The sequence below is a fragment of the Anser anser genome (genome assembly GCF_964211835.1).
Source record: "Anser anser genome assembly, chromosome: 7".
NCBI classification, from domain to species: Eukaryota; Metazoa; Chordata; class Aves; order Anseriformes; family Anatidae; genus Anser; species Anser anser.
Window position 1 is genome coordinate 7,773,807 of NC_139727.1, and position 26,117 is coordinate 7,799,923.

Consider the following 26,117-nt stretch of genomic DNA (forward strand, 5'->3'; position numbering starts at 1 on the left):
TGCTACAAAGAACACAAGGTTCCTTCCAATACCAAAAATAAATGACTCGGAAGACTGTCTCTTCAAAGCACCACCTGGTGATCCCTGCAATAATGACACACTCACATGCGTCAAGTATTTCTGTGATTTCTGTTCCGTTCAGGGTAAGAAAATATTAATCTTTCAGAGTCATAACTGATTACACTGAAAATTCTGTTAGGTTTTGTAATAACAGAAATCGTCATGTTTCACTAATAGCTTTCTAAAAAGCAGATGATACTGCAACCAATCTGGTAAATAACTGATTCATTCAGTTCATTGGCTTTGTTCATCCCTACTTCAGATTTTGTTCACACAAATTTTCTCTACTCGTTGATAACTGTTGCTTGCAAGCGAGGTAATATTACATGACCCTTCATTATTACATTCACTCCTAGTAGCTTTGAAGACATACCAAGGTGTGTCATAGCAAGCTCTGGTTCATTGTCACTTTTTTCAAGTCGTCTATTAATGAGGTGAATTCTTTCCTTGTTTACATGAAGCACAGTTTCAGACTAGACTTTCCAGGCTCACGCCTTCCTTCTGTCAAGATGCTGCCAATAATTTCAGTTGAAGAGGATGGAGCCATGCATGGGAAATGCTTCACAGAGAGCTGATGGATGGGTCTGGCAGAAGCTTTGTTTTGTACTTCTGTTCTTGGATCGAGAGCTAAGAAAATCTCTTTAATTTCTTGTTCGGTGAATATAGCAGATGTAATAATATCCTTCTTAAGCAGCCTTTTTGTTGTGAGGGCGTGAATGACATTAGTGCTTTTTGCCCCGGGTGCAGCGTTTAAGCTGTCAATAAATAAAAAATAAAAAATCATGGTAGACATTTGGAATGTTTTCTTAAGTAACTCAGGGAAGAAATCGCACCTGCTTTTGTGCTTTGATTCAGGCTGGGTTTTCTCTTTGTTTTCTGCACTTACCCTCGAAAAGTAACCTTGTCCTCTGCAATTTGGGAAAGAAAAATCTGATGAAAAAATTAATTTAAAATATAAAGAAAATCAGAGAACTGCGAGGAATATGCCACAGAAGGAACTATGTGTAACTGATAGAAGTGTCCCTGCAGGGTCAGCTTTTCTAGCACCACAGGCACTACTTGAGTACTCTCCACAGAGTTTGAAACCACTGGTATTCTGCCTACCTCTTCTGGTTTGTTTGGGGCTCTTTAGCCTCTAATGGAATTAATAGAATTGCTTATCTTGCCCAACTAGTTTCTAAACTAATTTCAGTTGTGCAGAAGCATTTAAGACGACGGGATTTCAGCATCCCCTCTGTATTTAGCAGGTGGGTTAGGGTAGCGTTCTGTCCCAGTGCAGTGAAATCCCTTGATGGAGAGTTACAGAAAAAACAGCACAATCGAGTCATTGAGGTCACCCCTGCTTTGACATAGGCAAGTAAAACGAGCCTTTCCTTCCAGAGGGAAGTGCAAAATCAGTATATTTTGGACCTTTTGCTCTATGAAAGAGATACTGCTTTTCAGTGGTGTCACGCTAAGTAGAAATCAGCATTATGTGATGCTAAGCTGAAATTAAGCCTTATGTGTGAGGTTCCTCTCTGCTTTTCATTTGTTAGCCTAAACCTGTGAAATATTATTTTGCATTCAGGTATGTCGTCTGTTTCTTAATGGGGACCTTTCATTGGAAGTGTTAATGGAAGATTTCGTGTGTAGCTGGCAAACAGTAACAACAGTGAAAGTAAATAATATCTAGCTCACGTTTAGCACTTTTCATCAGCAGATCTCAATTCACTTCACAAAGAAGGAAGGATTTTCAAAGACAATTTTAAGTACAGAGTTGGGTAGCTTTCAGTGAATTTTTCCATGGGTTGTTTCTGTGTGGAAGGGGTAGTTGTTTTTTTCTGTGGTATTTTTTTGTTGTTGTTGTTGCTGTTTTTTCCCCACCTACTGAGATGGCTCGGTTAATACTGCGATTTGTGTCCTACCCGTGCAGCATGTGTTCAGTGCAATGCTTTTTGTTCACCAGCTTACATGCGTTTGTTGCCTTCTGGAAACAGTATGTTTGATTGCAGCAGAGCTTACATGCAATATTGTAGAGGGTTTTGAAGCAGCTTCTGTTTCCCCTGCAGATGGAGTACTGAAGGCGCAGCGTACACTGAGCGATTTGGTGTCAGGCAATCACTTCTCTGGGGGTCTAAATGCAAAAAGCATCCTTTTCTTTTTTACTTAGAAGATTCCTAAGTCAAACTGCTGGCCCTGTCCATTGTGCAAAAAGCCTTAAAGTATGGTTTCTTAAATTTATTTATTTGGATTCTTTTCTTTCATCTGTACGCAGAATAGTTTGATTCCTCCACCAATGAGACAGGGAGCTGGCAGAGCCGTGTTACTCAGATGTGCACCTTAGGTGAAGCTGTCCACTGAGATGGGAGTGTGAGCTTTAGTCCGTGTTTGTAGAGCAGAGGAAAAAATGACATTGCACAATGTTTGTCTGCTTTTTCAAATCCTGCTAGTGTTTTAAGAATCTGTGCCACGCCTGTCAGTCATCTCTTGTTAAAAAACAAGGCCTCTGACCAAGAGCCTTCGTAGAACAAGAATTCCAGCAACATGATACAAAAGTTTACAAACTCCTTAAAACCTAGCATAGGAGCAATTTTTTTCCCTTTGTTTATGGTAGAGTTACTATATGCAGCTTCTCAGGCACCAGGGGAAGAGGGGGGAAAAAAACCGGGTTGTGAACATTATTGTTAATTCAGATGCTTAGAAGTGAGCAGTATGTGACTGATTCAGAGCTAAGGATGTATTTTAAAAATGATACTTTTGGGTTTTGTGCCTTCCTCTTAAAATGATCATCGTTTTCATGTTTTTCTCAGTTATCTCAAGAATTGCAAACCCACTTTTAAAAAAGATACTCACAGTTCCTAAATACACTATTTTCTTCTTGTTTCTGGAGTTTTCATTGAAACACTTAGCATCACCAGAATTGCAGAATTTAGTAGCAATACTATTCATATAAATTAAATTCCTTCTTTCCTATACCCTCCCTCTGCACCTGCTAAAATGTTGGAACACTTTGATAGTATAGCACAGTGAAGGATGATACTGTCAGTTATGGTATCAGGTAAGTTTGCTAAATGTTTCAAAAAAATACGGGTACAGCTTGTTCAATACAAAACCAGAAATGAGTGTAACAGTTAAAATTGCATTTCCCGTGCAAATTTTAAAATAAAAAACTTTTTTTTTTCCCTCTTGAAATTGTGCCGGCTTCTTCAGAAGTAGAATTTCACTCTGAGATTTCTACATGCTTGCTAGTGCTTTCACATTTTCAGTTGTGGCAGCATCCCAGCCACGCTTCGGTCAAGAACAATTCCTGTTTTTGTCATCCCAGAGTTGGTCCTCCCAATTGCTCATTACAATACATCATGATATACAGAAACCAAAATCCCTGGAAGGGACCAGTATAGTGTGTGCGCTTTGCTCTGTCACTGGTATTTTCTGAGACTGTCATGTTGCTGGCAGGCAAAGATGAAACACGAGTATTGGAAGGCATGGCTGCGAGACCAAGGCAAGAACTTTGAATGCAAAACTGGAATTTCCCTGAATTTGGACTTGGGCAGTTTTGGTGTCCAAGCAGAACCCATTACAGGTTGCAGATGTGAGAGGTAATGCTTTGGAGGAAGAAATTGAGAGGAGCTCTGGTATTCCAGCTTACCTTGTGCCTAACTAACGAGTTCATATCAGAAAATTAGGAAACCTGCATCAGTATTGATGAGAATGAATTAAAGTAGGATTTTCTGTGTTCTCTATACAATTTTTGGTTTTGTTTCCAAAATGTATGCTGTTCCTAGTTTCCAAACTTTGCATTAATGTGATGTGGGAAACTGAATGTCAGCACTTATGTATATTATTTACTGTGTTGCTCCATCTTCCCTTGTCAGCACTTACAGAACCCTGCAAACTTCCATAATGCAGCTACGGAGCTCCTGGACTGGTGTGGTGACCCCAGAGCCTTCCAGAGACCATTTGAGCAGAGCCTGATGGGTTGTTTGACGGTATGTCCGTTCCCCCTGTGGCAGCAGTTCTTATCCTCTGGTTTATACCGTACGTTGTGGCTGAGGGAGCTTGATTTTCAGTGTCTGCATTTTGTGGTTTTCACCCTTTTATCTTAAACACATGAAGGCAGACCCTAACGACTGTTTATTTGATTCTTTTACTGCACAGGAAGCAAAATTCAGTAGCAAGAAGTTAAATCATTAAAAAGAAAGGGGGGGGGGGAATAAATTACAGAATACCTAGCACAAGCTAGGTTACCTAACATGCACATACACTATTCATTTTCATGGTTTGAGATTGCCAACCAAGTTATCTTCTTATGGATTTAACAGATTTCTCAGGCTTTTATTTTCCATGGCTTGATTTTTGGTGGGTTTGGAGGGCTACATGTCTTCTATCTTAAGCATGCTGAACCTCCAGCTGAACAGTGTTTCTGCCTGTTGGGTTTGGTTTGTTGCATATCTTGACTGCAGGTCTAATCCTGACATAGTAATTTTAACAGTTTTGTTGACTTTGTTGCTTTTCCTTCCATTCATTCCTTAAGACTTCTGTAGCTCCTAAAGCAACTTTATTATAATGTACAGAAAACGTATTTTGTACACGACTTTTTTTTTGTAATGTTCTGTTTCCTATGCATTCAGCTGTGGGTTCCAGTCCAAAATTATTATGTAGAGTCAAGACTTTAGAGGAATTAAATTCTGTCTGGACTAGGAGAGTTCAAAAGCTTCGCTGCGATGTGCAGAACAAGATGATACACATAAATAGTGATGAAGGAGTCAGAAATTTTAAAATCATTAATGGAGAGACCATCTTTGTTCTTGTTGGGAGGGAGTGAAAGCTCATGGATTATTCTCACGCAGTCTGTAAGTGATGTATATAAAACAGACAACGAGACTGAGGTTTAGTTGCAGAAATCCAAATGTTAAGGAATGGCTCCATCTTAGTGTGCTCAAGTGTATAGCATCCCTCAGATTTCTATGCCAAAAAGTTTGAATAAATCCAGTGATACAAGAAGGCGTATATCGTACTTCCAAACAGAAAAACAGAAAAAAAAAATCAGAAATGTTAGTAGAGTCCAAATATATGATACTTAAAGCTTGTGTGTGAAGTGAAAGTTACCTTTGATATATAACTTCAACCGTGAATAAACGCGATGGTTGTGGTGTGTGACCATAAATGCATTTTATTTATAGTTTTTAGAAACTTAGGTAGCATTTTGAGGTTAGCATTCAGGAAAGGAGACATCCAACTCAAGCATGCTTAGGCAACCCAAACACAGTATTTCTCTGCAGAGCTATGGTAGAACACTGTAAATCTGACCTGCGACTTCCTTGCTGTTTAAATCTTTTCTTTCTACATAAGCAGACCTGCAGTCCTGCCCAAGTGCAGGGTCAAAATAAGGTCTGACTGCTAGTGATTCACTGTCCTCACAGAGCAAAAGGAAAGGGAGAAAGAAATGCTCCCCGAAAAACAGTGAGAGAAAACACACATCATCTTGTTAGCAGAGTACGTGGAAATGAAAATACTTTTTTTTTTTTTTTTTCTTTCCTGACAAGCAGGAAAGAAAAAACAATCCTTATTGTCTAAGGACTGTTAGCATTTGAACAGCATGTATTGCTTTGCTTCATAGTCCTCCCTGAACTATGAAGTGGGTGACATGAAATCCCCCCTTTCCCAAGCTTGCTACAGAATAAAGCACTATCTGCAGCGTAGGAACTGACTGGCAACATCGTCTTTATCATATCGTGTAATTTCATTATACTCCTAGCAAGGAAAAAACACAGGAACTTAACCTGTTGGCTTGTTTTGTGTTAGATGATAAATACAGAGGATATGTAGAATGCATATAAATGGTAAGGAATAGAACGGTTTCTTGTTCCTAACAGTAAAATTCCTCTAATTAAGGTATTCTTTCATTTCTCACAGTGTATATACTTCTTGCTACTTCCCATTAAATATTGTTTCTTACATTGCTACAACCCAAGAGTGTGATAATTCCTGGTTCTTCCTAATGCATAGCAGTACAGTAGGCAAGGTCTCCTTTTTTTCCTTTTTAAAAAATCATTCTATCTGAGCTCGCTTTATATATAGCCTCTTTTTAAACAGTTTTCTTCCAGGTGTATCAAGGGTGGATGTTAAGGCTCCTTGTTTACTCATCTTACAGGAAAATTTATCTACCTTTATTTAATAAAAATGTTTAAAATGTATAAAAATTAAGTCTGTTTACAGGGCAATTATTCAGAAATTAAAAAATAATAATAATAAAGAGAAGGGCACCTGAAACACTGGAATATCACAAGTAAATTTAACGTTAGTTTGCTTAGTGGCATATTCTGTACTACCAAGAGCCAATTTTTAGTAATACTGACAAAGTTTATCGGTGTTTTTCTTTGTGAAGATTATGCTAAAAGAAAAGAAAAATGAAAAATCTGTATGAAAGTATGTTCAACCACTAGAGCAGGATTATTGTTTTATTTTGCCAGTATTTGAAATGACCTTCAAAAACAGATTACTTTAAAATTCTCATACTTTCGGGATATGCTTTTTAAAACAAGTAGTCTCTACCATCATTATAACATTTGAGTTCCATGGATTCCTAAGGGCAAGTGCATTTATTTCTGAAAAGCTGTAAATACTAAAGACGCTTGCTTATAAGGCTCCTCCTCTTTAGTGTACAGAAGGATTTTTTTCTCTTATGACACTATTCTGTTAGCTCTCTGACCAGGGAAAAAGCACTACACTAAACTGTTCCTGGAACCGTCAAAGGATATGAAATCATATCCTACTAGAGGGTAACGCAGTGTATCCTAATCCAAATTGAAATATATTAATGTCATGGCTGAAGAAGGGCAAGCTGTCTCAGGAATGAACAAACCATCCATTCACACACATCAAAGTTTAAATGCATCAGATGTAACGACAGAGCATCAAAACACATCTGTTGTATTATGAATAGCCAATTTAATGGTAGCTCTGCAGGTATAACAGATTCTTTGCCTCAGTCAAGTCGTTTCTACTATATTTTTGCAAAAATTAACCAAGTAGAATTAATCATATTAATAAAAAGAAAAGGCACTCAAAATCTTGATTATGCTTTAATCTAAGGAGTGGTTCTTAAGAAGTAATTCTGTTTGTTCTATGCACCATCTTCTTGTCTGAACTCTTGGTAATGTCTGATTCACTTTATAACAACAGTATGTTTTTATTCCTGTTGCCGGTCTAACAGAACCTGAATGGATGCAGAAGAATGGTCTTGGAAATATTCTGCTTGGGCATCAGCAGTAAAGCTTCCAGCTTCACTTACAGAATTGCTTCTTTTGCTAATAACATCTACAGTAGGCTGTCACAGAAGGTTTCCTGTGCTTACATTTTAATGCTAGCACTTACGGAAATCTTAGTGACTGGAAAATTTCGTAAGTTAGCTAAACAGAGAGCATGTGCAAAACAGAGAGCATGTGCAACATCAACACATGTCCAGTGTTCTTCTTTCTTTTTGTGTGTAATAGTTGTGCACAGTATACATACTGGCTGTGAGTGGTAGATAATTATTGTGTATCAGTACGTGATACTACTGGAGTTAAACTTGATATTTCTAGGCTCCAGTGATGATCTATGCAGAATAATAGGTGTGGGTATTCTTATCTCAAAAACAAACTCAGGATTTGTTACAGCAGCTGAAAATTTACCAGACAGACAGCTGTCAGTTAAAGCCTGTTAACAGGCTTTGTTTAGCTAGCTAAATACCCTGCATTTGTTCTGTAGAAACCTTTTAATGATTATTCCTGTAGAGGTGGAATAACTTCAGCTAGTTATTTCAAGAACTGACACTGATGCTATCAAGGCCTAAGAAAAAAATGTGAAGTGCAAACAGTTAAAGAGGAAAGGTTTAGGGCACGTGGGTAAACCTATGGCATCTTAATGCTATAAAAATAAATTATATTTTCATGAACTAAGCCTTGAAAGCTGAGACCCTTGTAAGAAAAAAAACAAAGTGTGATTGTGCATTCATCGCCATTATGTTCAAACAGGTCCGATGGACGCTAGTTTAACAGCTTACCTTTTTATGTTCACCTGGTATAGAAAATCACCAAAGTGAGCAGGTAATATAAATTTATAAAACAAACAAAAACATTTAAACAGATAAATAAAAAGTCAAAGAGGGAGGGGTCAGCTTTGAATGTGTTTTCTTTCCTGCCAGTTACAGGCTACAGAAAAATTGCCTTTAGCAGCTTTGATGGAGCACACGTAAACAAATTATGTCCTTTCTCAGGGACAATAAACTCCTTTCTAACTTGCCAAGGAAAGCTGGGTGTTACTCTTCAAGAGTAGGTATTTTGAAAACAAACAGAACTGTCCATAGGCCAAAAAAAAAAAAAAAAAAAAAGAATGATGATCATGGAAATCCTTCATTCTGAAATTCCTGAAATTGCAGTGGATATGATTTTTGGTTTGTGACTAGCTCTTGCATAGTGTTAAAGGGAGCTGTAAAATTGCCTCCACTTTCCACAACAGTTTCTGATTCTAGTGTTCACAGTTAATAAAGCACTCTGGGATGAGATTATTTTATGATAAGACTAGTATTATTGATAAGTTTAGGAACGGGATTATTTTTATTTGAAAACCTGCTGCATATGGCACTACCTTACTTTTGTTTAAAATAAATAGCTTATATTACTACACAGCAGTTAGAAAAATAACCCTGGTTTGGCTGGACAAGGTTGTCTCACTCTTTTCTGCCTTTTTGCAGATCCACTCTAGTCTCATCCCATAGATCTGCTCTTGCTGAACAGTTTAACATGTAAATGATCCCACCGAGGGCATGGCTACCTTTTGTGTCTGCGCTGCAGTAAAAATGGAAACCAGGGGACAGCTGAGAGCAAAATGGACAGATTTACAGACTTGTCTTCAGCTGCTTTCAGGGAAGGACAATAAAGGCACTGCTTTGGTCTCTCACTGTGCTTCAGCGTTACAATGCACGGAGTTCATCGTTCTTTAGGGGTCTGCAGCAGCGTGCCTGAAAAGGAAATAAAAGGGGGAAAAGAAGCACAGCTGTGTGTACTTACTCTCTGACTGTACCTACAGGGTAGGTCAAATGAAATCCTAACACCAGGACAGTTTTGGACGGTAGGAGGAATTTAGGAAAACAGGATGTGCTTACCTGAGTTGGCTGTTGGCCAAAGCACTGAATGTAATAGAGCGTCTCTTGTGAAAAATGGGGTGATTGACCACCATGGTTAAGACCTAGGGCCTCTTTTCATCTGAAAGATGGAAATTCCTACCCCAGTTTGCCCACAAAAAGCAACATTTAGTCTTTCATTAAAAAGGTATTTATTCTCCCAGCTATCTTACTGGTCAAGATTTCATCTCTGAATGCTGGGTGTACCTCAGTAATCAGATGTGAGATATTCATGCATGTTTGTTTAAGAACTATTTCCTCTTTAAATTAAAAGTACACCCAAAGCTACACTGCTACCTCTACTCTCTCTGAACATCACAGTTTTAAATGAAATCTTTTGTACTGCTTGTAGCTCTTACTAGGTCTCTGTAATACTGAAGAAAATTGCTGAAAAAACATTATGGGTGGAACTATCTCCTATAGGTTCATTTTTAGTGATAGCGATGCATGGTATGATACCGTTTTTAATGGCATTTCTCCTCAGAAAATCCTGGACTTCAGGCTGTTGAGATTTTTCAGGTCATTTTAAGAACAAAAAAGCTGCTCTCAGTTTCATGATACAGAAATCCTTTTTTAGCTCAGACAATATGTAATTAAACATAGTTCATTAAAAAAAATTAGAACAAGAGCCATATCTTTGAATAACGTCAGGTTTCCACAACAGGATGCCTCAGACAGCAAAAACAACAAAATGAAGCTAATGTGTTCACAAGGTATATGCTGCTACATTGACTTCACACCTGGCTGGGTTCATTCTGCTTAATGCAGAAAGTACATAATCAAAAATCAGCATGTGACATCAAAAGTCACTTTTCAAATCAGGTTAAGATCTGAATTAGAGTAATTGCAGATGGAAGAGTTGGTTCAGCACATCTATACCCAGAAAACAGCAGGATGCAGCTGCCCTTTAGAGCCCTAGAAATGTTGCATTTGGTCGTTGTATCCCAAGACTAGAGCAATAAGTTCACATGGAAGAAATCTTGTTTCCGTCATCGTCTCTCCATGCATTTGTTAAACACACGTTTTTGTGTTTGCAGTGCATCACAGCGCTTTGGGGCTGTGTACATGCTGTACTGTCGGAGTACAGCCAGCAGGCACAGAACGCTCCTCCCCAGAGCAGCTCGTAATGCTACCAAATAACTCAGTGTTACTGGCTGTCATATGAGCTCATGATATCCTAAAGCCCTTTTTTTAAACTTGATTTTGCTAGTCAAGGCATGGGTTGTTTTACAGCTTTAAAGCATTTTTTTTGAAATGTGTTGCTGTCAAAATTAAAATGTTTTTTGTATTTCTGTATCACTTTCTTTGTGTGATGACTGTATGTTTCATCCATATCATTGTTCAAAACCTGTCAGGACTCAGGTGGCAATGGCATTGCAGTGACCCAGCGATCAGCTGGCTTTATTAAAGTGAAATCCTTGCATTTTTTCCTCTGGGAGAAAATTTCAGATGGAGGTGATTAAGTATGGGAACCTTCTCTTCTATGCTTATGCTTGTTAGAGACATGCATAGGAGAGGAGGAGGGAGTAAAGGAGCAGGTATCCTTATTCTGCATGGTCTGCCTCATTTTTTCAGGAAGTGACCAAGAAGTAGACAGCAGGTATAGTAGTTAATTTTATTTTGAAAATACAGTCCTTATCCACCTAATTCAATGGGAAATAGATTTAAGAAAACCCTAGTTTGAATAGGGTCTTTTACATTTTCAGAACCTACTTAATGTCTGTTTTCAAGCATCACAAGCCAGAAACTGGCTGACGACGTATAACTTCACTCACCTGCTTTGATTGTCTGCATTGTTGAGACAGCTCTTCTGTAACTAGAATGTAAGAGTCTTGTCCGACCAGGGCTTCAGATCACAAAGATATCTTCCTCCTTTTCCCTTTTTTCTGTTTGAAGCAGATCACCATTCACGTTGCAAAATTCTTCAATTTGCTTCCTGTTTATCTGATCTCTGTGTGTTACCGAGGGGGAAAAATTACCATCTACATTGCAGAATTCTAATTACAAAATTTCTGCTGTAGTCTTCAAACTGCATTCAGATAATTTCAAGTATGCACAAGTGGCTGAACACAGAGCTGTCTGAACTAGCAATCAGCTGGCATTTTTAGTTTTGAGCAGCCAGCAAATTGAATTGGAAAAATTCATTCTGATGCCAGCAGGGGGGGGTGCTCTTGACTGCTGCTAGTTAAGAGATTCTTTGAAAGTGCAACATAATGGGAAGGGAGTTTTGTAATAAGCAGCCATATAACCCTCTTGATTAACAGGCCTGTTAGGTTAAGAGCTACATTGTTCCAGTACTTCGTGGTGTGATGACAAGAAGGGCAGGGAGGGGAGCTTGCTGTGGTGTAGCTCCTTAGTCTTGCAAAAGGGGAAAAACAGCAGCAATAAAAACAAAGTATTGGAGTTAAATTCAGCAGAGGAGAAAGAAGTGGGTAGCTGAATTTCTCTGCTTTTTCCATTATTAAAACTTAACTCTAATAATTTTGCTCATACTATCAGTGACTCTGAGAGTTCAGCCATCTGGAACTCTGCAGAGCTGTGTCACAGGTGGTGAGTGTGAAATGTCAGGTATGAATGCAGTACTGTCCAGATTAAAGATTTGAAAGGTTTTTGGAAATCAGATTTTCTTATTGGTGGTTACTATTAGATTAAAGTTTGCTTGCAAATAAGATATATGTTACTTTAAAGACAGAACTTGAAATAATCATCAGTACTGTACCACCATTAAAATAAAAACTAGGTGTTGCTAGTATAAATAGGAAATATGTTAGGAAATAAGGCTGTAAAATACCATAGAGGATTACTGAGTGTGTATCCCAGTTTCGGACTGTGGTATCGTTGGCAAATGCTTTTTTTTCTTTAATCTGCTACTAAATTTCAACTGAATTTCATAGCATGTGTGCTTAGACCAACTAAGATGCATGCTTACAACATTGCAAAATGAAGTCATGTTTGAACACATGGTGCCACCTGTGTGTTGTCTGAATTTTTGCCTGTGTGCTGAACTTGAATTTGCAGTAGAGAAAGCCCAAGTATGTTTGCAAGTGGGTATCAGATCACTTAACCATAACATTGAATGGATAATTGAAACCATGTTGATTCGATCCTGCCTGATCAGAGTACTGTTACCCGAGTTAGGATCTAAATCACAGGAGTTTTCAAACTTGGGAGTGTTCCTGGGGTAGGGTTCAAGCAGAATTGGGTGGCTCCAGCCAGCAATAGATGTCAGCAATTGCTGAGATTTGGCTTGGGAAGGACTTAAGGGGACATTGTGTCCATTCTTTTTCCCTAAGGTAAATTTCATCAGGGTCTACTGACTAGAATATATTAACTTTACCAATGATCTTCTAATTGGTTCTTTGCATTTTCTGAATCATATTCCTATGACGCATTGGATGTCTTAAAGATACCGTGTAGTCTGCTAAAAATTGCCCCACTCCCAAACTCCAGAGAGATTGACAGACTGTTCCATTGTTTGACGGTCTTTAACATCTCAAAATTTTTCCAATATTTATCCCAGTCACTTGTACGTTGAGCAGATGAATTCGAGTTACATATTTTGTATACACAAGGGACAGTTGATTCACATCACCTGTAAGAAAGCTTTCTATGTATTTGAAGCCTAACCTTGCATCTTCTGCCAATTTTATCTTCTTAGATTAAAATCAAGTTATTGATACGTTTTTTAGAGCTTTACTTTCAAAACCATATACTTGCTGTTGACCTCCGAATTCATGTCCTCAGTATTTCTGCCTAACCAGTTATGCTTAATTTTCTGTTTGGGCATGTGATTTCTCTATCCATTTATAATATTTCATACGTGTTTAATTTTTGGAACACTTTTCCAGTTTATCAAGATTATTTTAAACTCTCACCCTGCTCTCTTAAGTGTTTGCAGACTCCTCTGCATGTCATCATCTGAAGTTTTGCAAGTTACCCAGTTTCATTGTCCAAGTCAAAACTGAATACATAGAAATGGCCTGTATCCAGGACAAGTTATGATTTGACAGAGGACTATTAATCAATAATCTGAGTAAAGTTTATACTAACGTCATCTAGGCTATGTTCATCTGTTATGACAGTGTCTTGTAGGGCAATGTCAAAAGGCATGTTAGAGTTAAGATACATGTCATCTAGTACTTTCCGTACACTTACAAGGCCAGTTAACTTGTCAAAGAAGAAAACTGCACTGTGCTGATGGATTCATGATGATTTTCTATATTACTCGCATAATATTGGTTTAGTAATTTATTTTGTTATCAGTCTGGGTAACTGTAATTTCTAAGGTTCACCTTTCCACCGTCTCAAAAACAGACATTTGATGTGCTTCTAAGGCCTCTGCCTTGAATGAATTCCTGAAGATAATCATTAGCAGTTACAAGGTTTGCCCAGGCTGCTTCCTTTGAGGCACTCTAAGGTAAATATCATCAGGGTCTGCTGAACTGAATATATTAAATTTACCATCTGGTTTCTAGTTGATTCTTTGCATTTTCTGGATCGTATTCCTATGACGCATTTGTCATCTTGTTTCTGAGAATCCCAGTGTTTTAATATTTAAAAGGATAGGAAATCCCTGGTGTGCAGGTTCACAGGAGGAAGGCCTTCTCACTACCCAGTGAGCAGTGTAAGAAATGAAGCAATGTCTCTGGGCACCGGTGGGCAACCTGCAACATGATCTTTGCAGGGTGTACAAACCGCTCTGTTCAACTTGCAGTTTAAAATAAAAGTAAGTCTTCAGCTGTTACAGTTGATGGAAGGACTTTAAAATACAATTAATGCAAAAATTTTTGAGCCTGTGAAGAAACTGGACCAAAAAAAAGTGACCTGGTGTATCTATGAGAAGCAGTACATAACATCTGAAGGCTGGGAGAGCAGCAGGGCCCGGTACGCACTCCTGAGCACTGCTAGAGCAGTTTGCTTCATGTGGTCTCTTTCCAGCCTTACTGGATTGGGTAGGAGAAAAATACGGGTGGAAAATAACTCTTTGCAAAATGGATATTTTATTAGAAATGTTTGTTTTCAATTAGGTAGTTGCTGGTTTTGCTGTTACTCTTTTGAGGGAAGGATGTTTTTCTGTCCTCTTTTTCTGTGGAAAAAGTCTTGAGTTTAGATTTATTTCTGTTAACAGAAGTGATTTTTTAATTTGTTTTCCTTCACATTTTTGATGAAAAACTTGAGCAAAAAGTAACAGTTGATTGGCTGGCTTCTCTAGACTAACAAATTCAGGTTCTGCGTCCTCTCGCTTTGGTAACCCACTTGCCGTGCTTGCTGACCCATGCCGTGTGGGCCTGCACAAGATGGTCCTTTGGCCACCAGGGTATGGTCAACACTGGGGACGTCTGCTTTCCATCAGACATGGCAGGGTACATAACAGTGTTGTTGCTGACTGGTAGAGGAAATTCAGAGAAGTACACTGCTGTTGAACTAAAGTGTAACAGAGTAAGCCTCGGCCTGCTGTTGGGACCCAAACTAGCCCAGGCTTTCCAGCCTCTTTAGTGAAGACATTGCAATCAGAGATCAGCTTTCCTGGGCTCAGGAGTTTATGATTTTTTTCTATTTCCTGTATTATCCTAGAGATTTTGTTTTGCATAATTAGCAGGATGTCAGTTCAGAGTTCTGACTTGACCACTGGCTAATGGTACCTGTGTATTCATAGCTCCACATTTTACAATGAACTAAGCATATGTTCGCGTATATGGTATATATGATATATATAAAGCATATATGATGCATTTTTTTAAGTTATCGTGCTCTCAATGAAGAGCAGGTGTATCTACCTTCATTCCTGATCAGTTTCAGAATGGGTAGTTTGATGATCATATGCTTTTTTCAAAATAGAAAATGGGAGTGTCCTTTCTCCTTTATTTTTTTAGGCCTAAGCCTGAGGCGAGTTGCTTTATGATGGTGCAGGATGGTACCTGAAGAAATTTAAATAATCTTTACACATTAATGGCACAGTGCTCTCAGAAGCCCTTAACAAGACTTATTTTTTAAAAAGGATCTCTGTCTGCTTCCTTCTGGTGTGGTACCCTTGTCTAGTGTGTACCTGTCAGTGGCCGAACTGTGGTGATACTGGAAGTAGGAAAAGGAGAACGGTTAGACATCAGTGTCCCTTGGATCTCACAGCAAACCACCAGTCTTACCTCCTATTGCTGACTTTTCATGAAGTGTGAAATATCCTGTTTTTCTCCTGTTGCTCTTTTCCTTGTTTTTGTTTGTTTTTATTTTTATCTAAATGTTGCAAGTTTGGACCCAGCCTCTTAATGAGGATTTCAAGAACCATCAGACTGTTGTGTGTAAAAGATTAAAGGTTGATCTATCAAGTTGGCTGTTTTGTGACTTATCAAAAATAATTGCAGCTTTCCTCCCAAATTATTTTTCTTTCCTATCTACAACTTAGTCAATTTTAAAGAGAAACAGGAGATAAAACAATGTTCTTCGGTTGTGTATTGTTTTATTGATTATCCTGAATTCTCATTTGATTCCCCTGAAGCTCTCTACTGCTCTATTTTGAGATTGAGAGGGTTAAAAAGGATAGAGAGGAGTCACTCCCACTTGATAAATTCAGATGAATCTGTAATTTCTAAATTAATAGGAAAAACAACAGCAACAAAAATCTAACCAGGAACATTATCCGTGATAATTCTTTCTTAAGAGAGAAATCTAATTCTTTACTGTTAATTAGGGAAAGTGGATAATGGAAGAAAGTTCAAAATAATAAGGTTCATGTAATAATGTTCAGTAGGTAGGCCAGAATACTGCATTTATTTACTGTCTGTAGGTTATCACATATCTTGGTTCCTTACTGGTTTATGTTGTTGCTTCTTTGGGAAGTCAGTGCTGGGCACAGGTAATTGCACTATCACTGATTTAGAAATAAGCTTTCAGAATAGGGGTGGGAAAAGGATATGTTGTTGTATTGTAAGCTATTTAGGACTGGGACTTTGTTTTGCTTCACCCAAGGAAATGGTGTTTTGTTTCCTTTGGAGTTCTTTGACCACTGGTTCAATGCAAAGTGATAATGGAAGTGTTAAGAATAATGTTTTTATCCATGCCTCTGAGTCTGAAGTCATCCCGTGCAACCAGAAGGCAATGTAAAAGCTCTGCTGTGTATAACTGTAGTTTGCCCAGAATGACCACAGTATTGTGTTTATACTACGCAGATTTTTATGAGGATACATTCTTGGCTGATAGCTGCGTTGCTGGCTTGGAGAAACAGTTGACTACTTTTCATCCTTGACCCCAGTCTTTCACTTGCCTAGTTTAGCTAGTCCTACAAGAAATTTAGATTCCTTCTAGATCAGCTCCCGTTTACCAGGAGAAATCAAAAAAAACCTAACCAACCAACCAAACAAACAAACAAAAACCCTTCTCTTCGTATTTATGTGTTTGTCAAATAGGCACAGGCCTATTTATTTGAGAAGTCTAGTAAATGGGCTTTGCAATACTGTATTGTTGAAATGCAGCAACTGTGACACGGATCACAGCAGAGGAGAACACTGCATCAATGAGGAGGAGGGCATTTTAACCTAGGGGATGTGAGCCGTGCTCTTCAAAACAAGGCCAGGAACTATTTGTGACCCAGGGACAGAGACTTAGGAGATTTTTTCATCACAAATTCTCAAGTATAGTGAAGTATATTCTGTATAATCTTTGCATATGGTCCTCCTGCACTACTTTCTGGAAAAGCTTTTTCCCTCCAACTTCAAATGAACTGTCAGGCCTTTCTTCTGGCACATGGTCAAATAACGAGATCACCAGAAGAGATTCATGTGTTCTCTTTGCTGTGCTTGCACTGGGAACTATGGGAGAACAATGCCTCATATCACGTTTGTGCTGTGGATTTTGCAACAGCAGATTCAGTTGTCTAACATTAGTGCTGATAAGCAGGTTAAAGTAACTTTGCAAAGAGCTCAAGTAACCTTTAATGAAGCTTTCTTTATTTCCCTCTGCAGGTGGTTAGTCGAGTGGCAGCTCAGCAAGGATTTGACTTGGATCTTGGATACAGGCTACTGGCAGTATGTGCAGCCAACAGGGACAAATTCACTCCAAAATCAGCTGGTAGGAAAAACATTTTTTGGTATATCAGTGATTTCTTGGATGGTTATATGCTTAATAAATACTACTTGCTACTGTATTGCTTTTTTAAAAACAAAAAACAACCAAGTGTTCTGTTGTAGCAGTGCTGCAGATTTTAGCATTTCAATGGTATGCTGTTCTGAGGATGATTGGCTTTGGGAATTAACATTTTACCCAACTAGTGCTGTTCATAGCCTTGTTTGATCTTGTAGATGAAGCGTAACTTCCGGAAACACTGATGTTCAGTAGTATTAGGGAGGAAATGAGCATACTCAGACCCCTCCATCTTGGTAAACCATTGATTTTCTGTTGTATGTCAGCCTTTCTATATTTTTTATGTTCATTCTGTAAGTGTCTGAAACATCTGTTGCCAAACTTTTATTCCTGGACTGCATATGTCTGTGCAAAGAAGTACCACAGTTTCTTGTAGGTCTATTCATTCACTATAGAATTTCAAGCCAAGAATAGGTAACAACACTATTAAGATAATACTACGTAGCACTTTTTTTCCTAGTGTTTTATGGCAATTATCTGTTATGGTGCTCTGATAGGGTAGGACATCAATGATTATGATGTATTGCTATTGTTTTCCTGTATTGTTGAAAGTATAAAATGCACATGGGAGTCTCTGCTTCTCACATTGTGTTTTATTTAACTGGAGAGTTTAATTTTGGTTCTTTTTTTTTAGCTGATAAGTGTCAACATAACGTGTACTGACTTGAAAAAAAGGCAGATATCTACACTCTGGAATGGAACAGTTAACTTTTCTAGTTAGTAACTGGTATACAGTCCCAGTTTTAGAATGTCAGAAAAGGTTACCTTCCTCCGAAGTAGTAATTTGTAGTCAACTGATTATGTGTTGGTAACATTTGTTTTCATGTAACTTTCTGGTCCTTACCAGCCTCAAATTTATTTCACTCGTGGCTATCTTTTGTTCTAACTGCTCTAAGCAGTTCCTTGTGCAAAGTGGCTTTCACATCATGACATATTCAATGGACTAATTAATCCTTTGTATGGGAAGGGATTATTAATTTTACTAAATGTCCAATGAACTGTCTAATTTTCTTTTGGGAAAGCTGTGTGGAAGATAAAACCTTCAGTTGACCAGTCACAATCTCCCTTTTTCTGAATTTATAGCAAGTTTCTCCAATAGTTAGCTATCACTTCTCTTCTTGGCTTTTTTTTTTTTTTTTTTTTTTTTTTTACGGGTTGTTTGAGGATTTCTTGCTATGAACGCATTAACTGAGACATTTCTTTCCCTTGAAAATATACCTAGTAAAAGTAGTCATACCTTTGTTCTTGGAAGTTCTTACTGAGTGTGTGTTAGTCTCTGAGGTGTGAGGTCTCTATCAGTGTGTTAGTGGAGGTAAGGTAGTCTTTGGATCTTTTCATGTTCTAATCCTTTTTGTTTGGAGCAGGCATGAGAGGATAGCCTTGAAAGCCACTGGTTGGTCAGTCATATCCTAGAAAAGCCCAGTTTCAGTGTTTCATTTATACAAATAATTATTTGGGGGGAATATCTGCCTTTTTTTTTTTTTGTCTAACTCACTACTCTAGCAATCCATACAGATTTCAGTCTTTCCATTGTTAATTGATACAATACTGGGAAAATTGTAATGAAAACATGAGCTCTTCTCTCAGTGTATTAAAAACCTTCTTTTCAGTCATTTGCTTTCCTTCCTACTTCCCAGATGCGTGTACAATTTATTTTCAGTGATCTTACATATCAGGTTTCACAGCTACCTTAGGTTAACCATATATATACTTGTTTCACCAATTGTTCCTGGGGTTTCATCATGCCCACCCACACCATGTTTTGCAGTGCTTATTTTGTCTGTATTAAGTAGTCAAAATTCAGGGCACGCCATAATGCATTTTGGTGAAATGTCACATGTAACACCTACTCTAAGGGTGTCACCTTCACATATGACCTGTGAGAGCTACATCATTGAATGGGCAGCTTGAAAGACTGACAGGTGAGGATTACAAATGTGAGATTGTTTCAGACTATCTTTATTTTTTTCTGAAACTGTTAATTTCAACATCTGAACGTATTAACATTTTCTGATTTCTAAAGCAAAGGTGGATCTGCTCCCTCATTCAGTTATCATTAAAAAGTTGAGTGTTTTTTTTTTAAATTTTTTAAACAGTGCGTATCATTGAAAGCTGCCTTTCACGATTTGCTTAAGTAGTCAGGGGTTCTTCCATATGGATTTGAGTAACTCATTCTTTTCCTTGTTACATCTGTTGAAGACACCTTCAACACTTCTTCCAGTCACTTTCTCATGTAGATACCAAATGGCATTATTTTTAATGAATAAGAATGTTTTTCCCTTCCTCCAGGCTTAAGGGGAATTTACAGTGGCTTGAATTCATTCCTCCAAGTAGGGATTTAATGCCACCAAAGGGATAGCTCCAGAAATGTTTTTAGTCTGTGTTGCATTGTTTCTGGTGCACTGAAATATTAGGAGAAAAACAAAAAAAACCACTTATCTAATTAAACCAAATTAGAGTAGGTGAACACTGGGGAAAATATTTGCACCAAACCCTTTTGAGGACCACTCACTGTTAGTGCCACTGTGCTGCCTAGGACAAGGCCTGTTGACTGACGTCCTGGAGGCCGGGACACCGCAAGTGACCCGTGGCTCTCGGGCTTTACAGCTCTGGTCAGCGCAGCAGGAGGACCACCCCAGGTCCAGAGTGCCAGCTAAGTGTTTGCTGGTTATCTTCTGTTCATCTGTTTCTCTCTGCTGGGCCCAGGTGAGAGTTAGGGTCCCCGTGGCCGTACCCGATGGTCTTGGTTATCCCTGGTGGGACAGGGCTGGAGCCAGAGGGCAGCACAGCTGGCTGCTCAGCAGGCCCAGAAACACCCCTGGCTCAGGCAGTCAGCCCCACCTGGTTTCATGACACTTGGCTTAAAAAGCTGTAGTGGTAGCTGCCTGCTAACCCACCTCACGTAAGCTGAAGAGGTTAGGCAATGATTACTCGAGCTGCGGAAGGCAGATCAGAGCACACCTGATGTGGGGAGATGGACAGCTGGAGCCGGGGGGACAGAAGCTTTCTCAGGTGGCATAGCCTTAGCAGGAGGAAGCCACGGGAACAGACCAAGAGCTGTCAGCTCTGTAGCATTTCCCAAACAGAACAGGACAGTCTAGTGTTCCTGAGACAGTATTTGATGTTGTGCTTTTTTGTCTGCTGTGTTTTACTTGGCCATTGAGATAGTCAACAATTAGCTAATGTGAATTGTTTCAGAGAATGCCTTGAGGCTGGAGACCTGTGTGGCATGAAAAATATTAAGTTGTCGTATGTGCTTTTAAATAGTAATGATGGTTTAATGACTGTGCCTTTTGTCTCTGCTTTCTGGTGTTTGTACCTGAAATAATAGCGATGCCTCCTTTTATTCTTCTAGCCCATGCTGCTGCATCTGGGCTGCTGCCTCAGCAGGAGGTCAAATACAGCGTTTCCCACCCTGAAGACAAATGACAAAGCCTTTAAAAATGCATGTCTCTCTTTTGGTGACAGCTGCTCCCCAAACCTTCCAAGGCAAATTCCTTTGCCTTGTTGTGACACCTATAGGGAATGGCACAGCAGGTTGGCTGCATGCTCATTTACTTTCAAACTACAGCAACCTCAGTTGCACTTAGTATGCAAGTGCATTGGTGTTTGCGTATTCCTGGCTTTCTAGCTCTCTGCCTGAGTTTTTCTTTCAGAATAGTGCCTGCTTGGACATCTAAACGTATTTTGGGCATGGTATCTTCTGCTTTTGCCCTTCCTGTACAAAATTTTAAGTTATGTGGTAGCTTTATTTTAAGGTCCATTATTTAAGTAAAACAGAATTCACCAGTCAGTGTTTGTTTAAAAAAAAAAAAAACTGTAAGGGAACAATTTTCTGTGCTGAAATTCAAGAAAACAACATCAAAAACTTTATCAAGCTACTGAACTTTATTGCTCTTGTAGCTACTTCTGCTTTTGTCAGGGGGCCAAGCTGAGGCCAGACAAGGGGACGACAGGATGAGATCATACAGGGAGCTTTGTCAGAAAAAGACAGTGTTCCCTATCTCTGTAAAAGAGAGAGGGAGAAAGGAGCCTGAGGGCAGAACCGTGCAGAAAAGGTACTTTAGCAATCACTGAGAAGCTACAGCAAACAAATGCCCTGATAGCTTGGACGGGCAGCTAAGTGTTAGCTGTTTGATAGCAGAGATAGCAACCCTTTTTGATAGTGGCTTGTTTTTGGTCCCTTAGGCTCTGTTTGCTGTGCTTTGATTTTATATTTGAAGAGAAAAATTATTAATACTCTTAATTGTATGTGAAATATAAAAGAAAACTTTATGGTGTTGGAGGATTTTACGTTAAACTTCATTTATTTGTTTAGCTTTTGTCATTGTAATATAACTGTGAAGTAATAGGGCTGTTCTTAGTGGGTCTGATACCAAAGCTGAGAGTAAAATGGACCCTGGGTTAAGGAAGGTATTTGCAGTATGAGAATATTGGCAAATGGTTGTGTTAAAGCATCACCAGGCAAGAGAGTGAGACCTACGAAGGTATGTCCTGATTATGGTGTGTTATCTGGCATGTTTGACTGTCTTGTTTCAAAATAATGGTATGGATCAAACAAAGTGTATTTTGGCATATTATTAAATCAAGCTTACAGAAATAAGAGAAAAAGAGAGAAGAGTGTGCAATACAAATAAGGAAAAGGTAGAAAGTAAGGATGATCTCTAGAGTATGTGTGACTAGAAAGCTAGATGAACATTTTGCCTGAGTTTTCAATAATCTCATATTGTCCGTGGAGGCAAGGCAGCTAGAAGGATTGCAAGTATAGAATGGAAATTGCTACCGCCAAGGCCAATGGCATCCGTCCAGCTTGAAGGGACCAAATGATCAACGTGCCTGCATTCGGAAAGAAATAACGTATGAAAATTCACTCACGTGCCTTACACCCAACATTTTCAGCAATTCAGTCAAGTCAAAAATGGTCCCTTACGACTGGAGTCGAAATGCAAATAATGTACCTGTATTTAGCAGAGTGGGTGATAAGAATGTGTAGGCAGCTTTATGAGAGCAGAATAGAAGAGCTTTGCTTAGGGTGTTCATGAAGTGAAAGCGGAGTAGGGTTATGAGTTGTATGTAAATGCTAATAAATAAAGAGCTTAGAACAAGAAGAAATGTAAAGCTACAGGATGGCGTTATCACAAAAGTATATAGGTGTAAATTGAATAAATTACTGAAATTGTGAAAAATTGGATTGGCAGTTGGATTTGGAATAGGCTTTCCATTAGAATGACAGTGGAATGGGAGGGAGCAAAGGAAAGGAACATTGAAAATATAACTTTTTTAAAAAACAAAACTCAATAAACATATGAAAGGGACTTTATAATGTGGTTCTTGATGTAGTTCGAAGCTGAGTTATAAGAATCTCCTTTATTTGTGTATTCCTTAATTCTTGCTACATTTCTGTGCAGCTATCTTATCCAGTGGCCCTTAGCATTAGTGTCCTAAAACTGTCCACTTGACATTCTTCATTAGAATAAAGGCAGCACTTTCTTGTAGCTGTTACCTTTTGAAACTGCTTTTGATGCAGAAACTGACTACATTTCAGGTGATCTCTGGGTTTACTTCCCAGCTCTTAGCACAAATTCTCACTGTGTGCCCTTGACTGTTTCGCTGTCTGTTTTGTACTTCTGTAGCTTTGAAGCAAGGATAATAATACGCCTTCCAGCCACTTGTATTTGTCTGGTTTAATTAAACTCAATATTATGCAGGGCAGAGAATACCTCTTCCCCTGTAGGTGTATATCTTAGTGCCGTGAAGCCATGGTTACAGCTTGGGACACTTAGGCTTTGTTATCATAGAGATAAATAATTCTGTCTGGAAGATATGCTGGCAAGCCATATCTGTATTGCAACTAAGACTCTCTTTCCTAAAGATTTATAGTATATATACTATATCTGAATTGTGCAAGTCGGCAACTCCCCTTGACCAAAAGGAAGTACAGTTAGCATTGATAAGTGGTGAGCAGCATTAATTTGCCTGTAGTCTGTGACAGCCCCATTTTCACTGACTGCAGAAAAAGGGACCCCACGGAAGACATCCTAGACTCCGCAAATCTGTCTCACCTATAAGTTTAATCAGAGCAACTCAGGTCTCTAAAAGAGCTGCAGTCTGGAAAATTATACCTCTGTCTGGATGGCTTGGCATGTGGCAGCAGTTCTCAAGCATCTCAAAATGGAGCATCTGAAGAGCCTGCAGAATGAGAGATGCTCTCCCCCCTAGAACTTAAACTCAGCTGTTCGGTTTTTCCTTCCTCTCAAGTGTCTGCTGTTGATGCATTTGGTCTCCGTTCTATATAGAAGAAACACTACCGTACTCGGGGCAGATTATCATTATCAATAGATTGGCAATAGATATCATTTTGCTGGAATAGAAATTCGGTTTTGGCAATCACTGTTGTGCACTTGGATGTGTGTTTCTAAATGAGGTTGTATGACTGAGCTGCTGCCGCTTTTTTTCTGTCTAGCCAAAATATCAGGTGCTTTATCTGGCCTGCTCTTTTTGCCATTTGACAGGTCCTTGTTACCATGGTACTAATTTTGACTTTTGAGAGATGTAGCAGTAAAACTCTGTCACTGGGTTGGAATGTTTTTGTGCTAATGCCTTTATTGTAGCACTTAGGAAAATTGCAGAGGCTCAACTATAGCAACAAGATAGCTCTGTTGTTTTCTTATTCTGTGCTTGGGATTTTCATGAGGCTCATAAGTCTCCCTGAATGTTCGCTTTGCTGGGGATTTGAAGTATACAGTGAATTAGCTCATTGTGTGGCTCCTGAGAAGCATCTTTTCCTGGTGAGCACAACACACTTTCACTTGAATTGGAACTGGCATTCTCCACAGAAGATTTATGTTGATTTCTACTGCTGTTTTCTGTCTTCTGCTGAAGGGTCCTCATATGTGCTCAGGGCAACTGAATATTTGGTGGTATATACAAACTAGAGGTTGGTGTCTGTGAATTTTAATCTTTTATTTTTTGGTGTTGTTTGGGGTAATGTATCTGTCCCTCTGAACATGAGCTAAGTCACAAACAAAGTAAGAAGGAAGGCAGCTATGAAAACATCCATTTATTCATAGGAAAGCAGAAAGCTAAGTCTTCAGAATGGCATTTGCCCCTCACAAAGTTACCTTTTCCTCAGTTTACAGCAAGCAGTCCTGAGTGTGTTCCTTTTTGAGTTGCAGTGCATCCAAATGTACCTCGCTGCCAGGGCTTTTATTGGGTTGTGTGTCGTGGAGGCATTCGGAGAAGTTCCTGAGGAGTCCAGCTATGAGAATAGCAGTTTGCATGGGTGTTGGTAGCTTTGTGCTGCTGGTCGACTGGATGACCAAAAGCATGAACTGTATGAACAGATCAGACCATCAAGTTGGCTCCAGGACAGCCAATTCTATCCCTGAATAAAATTGCCATTGCAGGGGTCAAAATTCCAGATCCGTTCCTAACTCCTGCCAGTTGGTCTGCAGCATGCAGGCAGCCTCTTAAGAGTTCTTGCTCCTAACACTCCAGCAAGGACAGTTTTGTTATGAAACACACTGGTTAATAGGCAAGATATTGTATGCAATGTTTCTCCTTACACAGAGAAATTTCCATACTGAGAAGTCTCACTGAACAAGTGTTTTAATGTTTCATCCTTTGTAATGCTCACATTCAAATACACCTGTTAAAGTATACTGATAGCAAGGTATTTAAATAAGTTCTACGCGATAAAATGTGTTCATTTAAGTATCAGTGTAAGACTAATCAACAAATCGTAAGGATTCGTCGTTTGAGATTGCTCTAATTTGTATTAGTCTTTGTGCCTCTTCATGAGAGGGAATTCAGGGAGAAAGACCAGAGAATAACAGAAAAGGGATCTGAAGAGTGCTTATTAAGTAATATATTCCCCAAACAAATGCGGTATTGTTCCTTACAACGTGTGCTCTTTTTCTGAGCAGTTCAATAAAGGTTGGAATGTTCATGTTTGATAAAGCTTCTAGATCAGTTCCATTTTATGGGTTATTTTTGTCTCAACTTATTTCAGTTTTTAATTACTCATGTTAAAAAAAAAACACGTCAAAATGGGTTTCGTCTGCAGGTTTTCCAGATGCTGAGGTAAATATTCTTTTTTTTTTGATTATGTGATTAAAATTGCAAGGGTATTTGTTTCTCATTGTGAATTTTCTTTTTCAATGTCCTAATAAATCCACTTTTTCCTCAGTTATTCTTGACACATCTGTACATGCTAAATCATGTTTTCTAGCAGTTACCAGTAACACCTGGCTTGAGGAATACATGCAAGAAATGAGATGTCACTCAAAAAAAACTGTCATGAAGTTCAGTAGCTTAACAGTAATACAACCCAAATGGTGGGGATCTGAAATTAGAAACTTGGTTGTTCTGAATCATATTTCTGTGACTCAATCCAGGCTTTTATCAAAGTCTACCTATGAAGTCCAAGAAACAAGTATGTGATAGTGAACATGTCTCTGGTCCTCTAAGATGCCTCTGTACACACAGGTGTTGCGGGAGACTGGGCTCGTAGCATTTCTTAATGTAGTGGAAGGAAAAAAATTATCAAGTGGGAAGGCACCTGGACATTGTGCAGTCATAAGCAAATCTCCTTGACTCTTATCTGTCTGTGTAGTAAGTATCTCTGTTGTACCTATGCTTTGTTGTTGTGAATATGCATTTCTTTTGTGCACAAAAAACATAGTTTTTTTCTTCTCTATCTGCTTGATTTTAGAGGTTCACTCTCACGCTTTTGTACTTAAGCAAAACTTCAAGTACTAGTATTTCATGTAGAAACTTA

At 38.8% G+C, this 26,117-nt stretch overlaps 1 protein-coding gene across 21 annotated transcripts in view; it reads left to right on the plus strand.

Moving 5' to 3' along the window:
* Positions 1–26,117, plus strand: part of ZMIZ1 (zinc finger MIZ-type containing 1) — a 353,245-nt gene that overhangs the window by 206,191 nt on the left and 120,937 nt on the right. For all 21 annotated transcript variants that reach the window (XR_014586502.1, XM_083843109.1, XM_083843093.1 and 18 more), the window contains 2 exons: positions 3,915–4,028; positions 17,161–17,266. Coding sequence is in view for 20 of the 21 variants with exons in the window: in XM_083843109.1 (XP_083699235.1) it covers positions 3,915–4,028; positions 17,161–17,266 (220 nt within the window). In the remaining variant the exon portion in view is untranslated. The remainder of the gene's footprint in view (positions 1–3,914; positions 4,029–17,160; positions 17,267–26,117) is intronic.